The sequence below is a fragment of the Silurus meridionalis genome, chromosome 21 (genome assembly GCF_014805685.1).
Source record: "Silurus meridionalis isolate SWU-2019-XX chromosome 21, ASM1480568v1, whole genome shotgun sequence".
In the NCBI taxonomy this organism is placed as follows: domain Eukaryota; kingdom Metazoa; phylum Chordata; class Actinopteri; order Siluriformes; family Siluridae; genus Silurus; species Silurus meridionalis.
This window is the reverse complement of record NC_060904.1, coordinates 2591525-2599195: the sequence shown is the minus strand read 5'-3', so window position 1 is coordinate 2599195 and position 7671 is coordinate 2591525. Positions and strand designations below refer to the sequence as shown.

The 7671-nt window shown below is 37.8% G+C and overlaps 2 protein-coding genes across 2 annotated transcripts; both read right to left on the bottom strand.

Annotated features, from left to right (window-relative positions):
• Positions 1 to 549: 549 nt before the first annotated feature.
• On the bottom strand, positions 550 to 2590 carry c1qtnf9 (C1q and TNF related 9). The gene is made up of 3 exons (XM_046877450.1): positions 2258 to 2590; positions 1628 to 1690; positions 550 to 1531 (listed from the first exon to the last, which is right to left on the bottom strand). The coding sequence occupies exons 1-3, from the start codon at positions 2574 to 2576 to the stop codon at positions 762 to 764; spliced, it is 1152 nt and encodes a 383-aa protein (XP_046733406.1). The 5' UTR covers positions 2577 to 2590; the 3' UTR covers positions 550 to 761.
• A 332-nt stretch (positions 2591 to 2922) lies between these two features.
• tagln3b (transgelin 3b) lies at positions 2923 to 6859 on the bottom strand. Its single transcript, XM_046877451.1, has 5 exons — positions 6386 to 6859; positions 5187 to 5430; positions 4919 to 5093; positions 4552 to 4654; positions 2923 to 4471 (listed from the first exon to the last, which is right to left on the bottom strand). The coding sequence occupies exons 2-5, from the start codon at positions 5364 to 5366 to the stop codon at positions 4330 to 4332; spliced, it is 600 nt and encodes a 199-aa protein (XP_046733407.1). The 5' UTR covers positions 5367 to 5430; positions 6386 to 6859; the 3' UTR covers positions 2923 to 4329.
• Positions 6860 to 7671: the final 812 nt, after the last annotated feature.

Genomic DNA, 7671 nt, shown 5'->3' with positions numbered 1-7671 from the left:
TAAGTATATTTAGGTACGACTGTTATAAATGTTTTCTATATTTTTGGTTATATTTTAATGTAGTTATTTAAAGAACTAACAGCATCTTTTCGATTTGGTATAATAATAATATCTGTTGTTCTTAAACCCATCAAGCTTACAGTTCTACTTTATTTAGACAGCATGTGTTTAGGTAATCTATTAAAAAAGGAGATAAGGGAGAAAAAATAGCAGCAGAAAATGTATATTGAAATGAGCCTAAAAGTGTACCATGGTGTAGGAAGAAGAGAACTGGGGAGTAAACGAAATCAATCTGGCAACATGAATTGCAAAGGCGGAGCAAATGGGGTGCGCCAGAAGAGCCCTGTGATTGGCTGAGGATTTTGTATTAAATTAATAATAAGGCATCATTTTATTTGTGTTTGTTCTGTTGTATTAATTTTTTACATATTTTATTTTTACATTTTGCCATACACTGTGTTTTCAACAGAAGAAAAAAAAGTCAATTAAATTAACTAAATGTTAAATACTTAGCGTCAATTAAATAACAACAAACACAAACACCACAAATAAAATGCAATCATTGTGTTTATTTTGATCCTGCAAAACAAAATATTCAAAACAAACAAACAAAAATAATAATAAGTCAAATCAAAGTTTATGCATATTAGATTAAATCTTTACTAACAATAAGTCAGGAGAGTAAAGGAAAAGGACACACTGCTTTTAAAGTGATTTTTTTGTTGAATAAATCTTCACATGTTTTCCCAGATATTTGTTTGTCAATCAGCAAAAATGAGGAACCCGGAAAAAGTTGTGTCATCGTCATCATCTGCATAGAGTCCATTAAAGAGCTGACCTCCAGGCACCTGAAGCCACACCTTGTCCCCAGCCTGCAGATGAAGGACGGTGCCCCCGGCCGCCTGGTCCTCATTGTTCTGGTAGTTGTCCATGGTGTGGATGACGCTTTGTCCATTCTTCATTAGTGCCACTCGGACGTTTCGAGAGAACACTGTGATGTGGTAGGTGAAATAATACGTTCCGGTGATGGCGCAGGTGAAGCGTCCACTCTCGGGGTTGTAGTGATGCTGTCGATTGTAGATGATTTTGTCGAATCGAATAGGAATGTTACTTGCAGGCATCTTGCTTTGTGCAGTCAGTCCAACTGAAAAAGCACTTTTCAGTATTTCAGGCGTGTCTCCTTTAGGTCCTTTTTCTCCAGTTTCACCTTTTGGCCCCTTTTCACCACGGTAACCGAGGCTGCCCTTATGTCCAGAAGGTCCGAGTTCACCTTTAGGGCCTGGTCTTCCCAGAGGTCCAATAGGTCCTGGAGAACCTTTCTCTCCCTGGTATCCAATAATTCCCTGTGGCCCTACAGGTCCCTCTGGTCCTACATCTCCTTTGATACCCTTTGGTCCTGGCATTCCCATCTCACCCTTTACCCCTTTCAGACCAAGCGGCCCTGAGAAACCTTGGGGCCCCATTTTTCCAGGCGGACCCCTTTCTCCATTCTCTCCTCGTCGCCCTTTAAGACCTTCTGCACCTGGTGCACCTGTCAAAGACAAGAAAACATTTTTTTATAATATAAAAAAAAGACACCACAACATTCATCAGCATCTTCTTCAAATGCGAGGATGAGAAGCTTGACCAGGTTCTCCTTTATCTCCTTTTGGTCCTTCCTTTCCTTTCGCACCACAAGTCCCAATTTCACCTATGGAGAAGAAAAATCTATATTAAACCCAATTTTACTCATTGTGTTGTGGGTTATATGTGTGATATATGAATTCTTAAATCAGAAGATTTGTGTGATTTGTATGTCAAAATCACACCAACAGAAATATACTGAACAAACAATAATGAAAAAGATGTGCACTTTCTGTCGTACAGGAACAGTTTCAGAAACGACAGCTTTCTCAGTAACATTTCAAGATGTCTTATGAAGTTCAAAACAGGTAAGTGGATGAATGTTTATTCCTGTAGCTGCTGTAATGTAAGTGATAACAGGGACCGACCTGTTCTGCGGACATTCCATAACATCACATGTAACACTATAAGTGAAACGAATTCTGTTGAAATGTTGTTATAGAAATATAATATATTAAAATAACTCCACTTCATACAGCAATACAGCAGATTATATAAAATTATATATTCTAAAGTTTGATGTTCAGAGCAGAACATCTCAGCACTCTTACATTATTTCCATCCCTGTCAGAACTTAGTGCATCAATCCATATATGATACAATTTACTTTCAAGATTTGTGCACTTTTCCTCACCCAGATCTCCCTTCTCCCCTTTGGCTCCATCTCGACCGTCACGCCCGGGTACTCCATTGTGTCCCGGGTTGCCCGGTATTCCCGGGTGTCCAGACAAGCAGCCAGGATTCTTTCCAGTAATGTCCTGCTCTGCAGTGTAATCCACCACCACTAGGAGCAGCAGAAAAAAACACCTGGCAAAGGACATGATCTGCACAACTGGTGTAAAGTACTTTTTGTACAAAATCAAGAACTCTGTCCAAATCAAGAAATTCTTTGGCGTCTTTTTAGGTCTTGAGTCTTGAAGCAGAAAGTGTGTTGAACTTGAGAATCCTGTCATGCAGAAGTTTTTCAGGTTACTTATTCCAAGCATATTTTGTTACACATCACTTACTTTGTCCATTGCATGTTAAAGATTTAGGATAATAATTCACTAGGAATGCAGGAGCCAATTCACAACATAACACACACACACACACACACACACACACACACACATTTATATATATATATATATATATATATATATATATATATATATATATATATATATATATGCTGTATTAGTTCCCAATTTGCTCTTATTATAACCTCCACACTGCTGGGAAGATGTAGATTTTGGAGTATGCTTGTGGAGATTCATTCACCCACAAGGGTGTTAGTGAAGTCACATACTGATGTAGGTGAAGTGAGGAGGCCTGGGGTATAGTCAGTTTTCCAATTTATCATAAAGGTGTTCAGTAGGGTTGACTTCAGGACTCTATAGCAGTTCTTCCAGTCCAAACCAGATAAAGGATATCTTCATGGAGCTTGCTTTGCATACAGGGGCATGTTTGGGTCTCTTAGTTCAAGTAAAGGGAAAATTTCATACTTCCCCATCCAGAGACGTCCTATATAATTGTGTATCTCCAACATTGTAGTGACAGTTTAAAGAAGAACCACATACGGCTGGAAGTCACTTGTCCCAATACTTTTGGCCAGGTAGCGTATGTACATATTTATAGATAGAGGTTTAATTGTTGAAAAATCATTAGCTTGTTCGTCACGTCGAGGATAATGTTACGTGAGCAGTCAGGTTGACTCGAGCGGTGTATTGTTTTAACATATTTCTTGTGCGTGTCATTAAAATGTCCAGGAACAACCAGTTTCCTGAATCTCATACCCGTGTCATTGCTCACTACTTAGGCGGATTACGAAGAAGACTTTAAATCCATTCATGCATGTTTTAACCTTTCTAATTTAGTTTTGCATTTACTTCTGCTTCAGTGGTAAATGCCAATGAATATTAATCCACTGACACCATATACTGTATACACCATCATGTTCTGTGATACAGTAATAAAATACTACTCCAATAAATAGTAACCTTTAGATGTCACATCAATATACAGAGTTTCATCTTGTAATTAGGAATAAAAGTATTTATTTATTAAGCGATTAAAAACAGAAGTGACTTCACACTGTTAACAGTCATTTCTTATAGATTAGCTTCAAAATAAGAGTTTCTATTTACTTTTTTTTACCTCTCGTGTTCCTGTGTAATAAACGTCAGGCTGTTAATATAATATCAATTTATTAAACATCTTCACCAAACACAAGCAAAACAATGACGTGAAAACCATGTAAAACAATGATATCAACTTAGATCACACAAGGAATATCTTATATCTTCAGTGTATTTATGGCTGTTTATCAAATAATAATAAAAAAAAACATACAGATCTGCAGGTCCATGTTTTACACGGGTGCAGATTTTTATATCATCCAAAACCACATAATAACGTACAAAAAAATGGCAAGAAAAAAACAGACATATTAGACATATTTTTATGATTACGTGTTTTCCATTTAGTTTACAGAAATAACAGCAACTTTCCTGACATGATTACAGTAAAAAAAAAAAAATGTGTTTATGGATACTGAAATATCATAGTAAATAAAAATGATGATCGTCATGCTAATATGTTGTAATAAGTTATTAATTAATATCATACATAGAATTTCATGGCATTACTTAACCAGATGTTGCTCCTCTGCAGGGATTAAGGTCTTCTGGGTGTTAGATGCAGGTCGTAGGTCATCTCCAGGATGGGTTACATGATCTGCCGATGCATGCCGTAACCCGTCATGCCAGCCTGGGACGCCCCGCGGTTGCTGCCCATCTGCAGGCTGATCAGGTTCTGGCCCTGGCGTAGCTGCTCTTCTGAAAATTCTCTCCGATGACTTTGAGACTTCCTGCAGTGTTGGAAGCAACCGATTCAATGAGACTGAATTTTATCCATATACAGTGGAACACCTGAAAAGATCTCACTCACTTGTGGAACCAGTCCCGGTTGCCACGGTAATGTCCATCATCCTTGGTGAGTGCAACACTGCCCAGAGCCATGAGAGTTCTCTGGACGGCAGCCATGTCCTTTCCTGTAGGCCAGAAGCCCAACACGTAGATGAATTTTATAAAAATACATTTAAATTTTGCAGGGTAAAACTTCATACAGCAAATGTTAAAGAGAACCATAATCCAAGCTCTTTTTCTAAGCATGTAAACAGTAACTTTAGAATTCAGGAGAACCAACATATATAAATACAATTCTGAAAAAAGTTCAGCCTCAATCCTGAGGGGGCATTTGGCTTATAGTTAATCAACTGATATTGGAGGCACCATAACTCCATCCACCACCATACCTTCCCATAAATCTACGGTCTGAAAGATGTCAGTGGTGATGACTCCGTACGCCTCAGTTGCTTGGAGGAACTGCGAGATTTTCTCCATCTGTTTAAAGGCCATCTGCGTTTCCTGGATCTTCTTAATGGGCTCTTTACCACGTGGGTACAGACTGTTAATGAGCCTGCAGAGGATCTGCATCACAGTGAAGTAAGACAGACTTTAAACTCTTTGACAGTCAGAAGCTTCTGTAGGTTAAGAGAAAACAGGATCAGTGCAGTTACTCACAGTTCCGTCCATGAGCCACTTTTGAAAGTTCTGCTTTCCTGCTTGCGGGCGTTCCAGGTTTCCTCCACACTGTACAACGATCCAGTCCACCAGCCGAGCCTCCAGGTCAGGATCGTACTTCTGATCGATTTTCTCCTGCACCTCTCGGCTCAGGCCATAACTCGGGCCTCTGTTTGCCATAATCACTGGCTTTTTGGGTTCGAATAGTGAAGGAGAACCTGTCAGATCTTGCTGGGACTAACTTCTAGAAAAATAAATCACAATCACTCAGGAACACGGACATCGTAAAATTCACATAAACCTAAACGAATCTCATAGAAATCAGATACTGGCTAAAGCATCATTCCACAGGCAGAATAAAAGTCAGTTTTCTCCTTTTTACATTTCAGGAATAAGTCATGGACATGAGCATGCATGTCCACGATACTGAACAAATTAAGTTGCATTTATAAGCATATATAAAAATGAAGTGATGATGTGACTGACAGTTGCACAGCAGCCGGGGTGTGGTCACTCATTAAAACCAGACAAGGTTGCCAGATTGGGTTGTGTTTTCCACCTTTAAAAGGCTTTAGATACAAATCCAGCATAAACTAAGGGCCTATATAAACTAGGGTCATATATACATAAGAATATTATATAGTAGGAATATTTATAAATGGCACATAATATTTAAATAGAAAATTGACTGTCATTAAATTTCTAATGACAGGCTAAATAAAATCATAAAGCATATTTAGTGATTAAAAGGAAAAAATGTGGTAGGAAAAAAAACAACATTTCAAAATGATTAAACAGAGAGCTTCATCCTGATTTAATATGATCTATTATGTTTAAATTATTGTTCCAAACTAAATTATAATCGTAATATAAATAATATCATGCCTAACCTTTAAAGGAGTCAATGCTGATTTTGTTTTAGGATAGCACTTGTTACATCAATCTGGCAACCCTGTTCATAATTGTATTATATATATATACAGCATGCAAAGCATACCTAGAACACACTGATGAGGTTAACATGTTAAAGTATCAAACTCTCTCTCTTTTTTTTTTTAAACAAATAAAGCAACAATAAATAACAAATAAAAATAAAAATAAAAAAGTGCATTATAAAACAATAATAAAATATGAATGTAAAAATAAGAGCAATGCATAATAAGATTAATTGCATGTCATTCTTTTTTTTCCACGAGTACCTCCGTGTTGTTTTGATGGACTCAAAAGGAGGAGAGGATGCTCCTGCTGTAGTCCTGATGTCCTGCTCACGCTCTCCGGAGACACGGAAATGGAGCGTCCATGCAGCTGTGGGTGGGGCGCGCGCGGACACGCCGTCCGCCGGCACGAGCCCCGTTATATAGACACGCGTCACAACAAGGTCTCGAAACACCACTGGCCAATGACAGGCTCGCCATAATGCACCGAGACTAAAAGTGCTCTGACATGCACTGACACTGACATCCAGCCCGGGACTCAGCATGCATTTTAATCCGACTCGAAATAAACATACGAATGTAAATAAACAATACATTTTTGGCTGCATCTTAGTTTCTACGTTGTTCACGTGGAAGAACAGGCATCCTTCAAGTAAACTAGCATCAGCACTGTAAAAGCAGAGCCAGGGCCTGTCCTAATTACATTAGGCACATTATTGATAGAGATAGCATCTGCAAGCTCTGCCCAGAACAGAAACACACACTGCCTACATGATGCAATCAGATCCAGAATTAATGGCCCCCTTCAAAACATTTATAATCTTTCCTCTAGAAAAAATAAACATACAGGATGTATATTTTTGAAGACAGAAAAAATATGTATTAAAATGATTGAGGCCTAAAAATTCACTGGGGTTCAGTAAAATGGTCTAGATCACGAGGTTCAGGAGAATATTCAGAGGAACATTATGTACAAGATGGAAGATTTTAATCCGGCTGAGACGCACATCCATTGCAGGGAAACCCTCAATTTGTATGTAAAATAAAGACACACAAAACAAAGCATCACTAATGGTCTGTAAGTGAACTGTTGACCTTTTAATATTTTTGAATCGTTATTTATTGTTCTATAAAAGAATCCATTAAAATAAACCCCCATCATTACCTGTTTCATCTCAAAACAACAACAAAAAATACTCATTGCATGTCCTAATGCTCACACACTTCTAGAGGTTTCCTCAAGGCTCTACTTTAAACATCCTCTGTTGTAGGATTCTACATAGAATCTTTAATAGTTCACAAAGATCTACAGACTCAAAAATGCATTTATTAAGAAAAAATAATATTTTTGTCAATTTTAAAGTATTCATTTGTATATGTATAAAAAAAAATTGCCAGAAATAAAACATTCAAATCTTTAGATGAGACTTTTTCACAAAAGTTTAGATCATCAAGTAAATGTGCTTATGATTAAAAAACTTTCTTTCGGCTTTTCCCGTTAGGGGTCGCCACAGCGGATCCTCCGCACGTTTGATTTGGCACATGTTTTA

What these genes read in the sequence shown, in the direction of transcription:
- tagln3b (XM_046877451.1), bottom strand. Translation starts at nt 5,366, where the DNA reads ATGGCAAACAGAGGCCCGAGTTATGGCCTGAGCCGAGAGGTGCAGGAG. An exon ending in GACCGTAGATTTATGGGAAG is followed by an intron (nt 4,655 to 4,918) that starts GTATGGTGGTGG and finishes TCTGGCCTACAG; the next exon opens with GAAAGGACATGGCTGCCGTC. An exon ending in AACCGGGACTGGTTCCACAA is followed by an intron (nt 4,472 to 4,551) that starts GTGAGTGAGATC and finishes CCAACACTGCAG; the next exon opens with GAAGTCTCAAAGTCATCGGA.
- c1qtnf9 (XM_046877450.1), bottom strand. Translation starts at nt 2,576, where the DNA reads ATGACAGGATTCTCAAGTTCAACACACTTTCTGCTTCAAGACTCAAGA. An exon ending in AGGGGAGAAGGGAGATCTGG is followed by an intron (nt 1,691 to 2,257) that starts GTGAGGAAAAGT and finishes TCTTCTCCATAG; the next exon opens with GTGAAATTGGGACTTGTGGT. An exon ending in AGGAGATAAAGGAGAACCTG is followed by an intron (nt 1,532 to 1,627) that starts GTCAAGCTTCTC and finishes TGTCTTTGACAG; the next exon opens with GTGCACCAGGTGCAGAAGGT.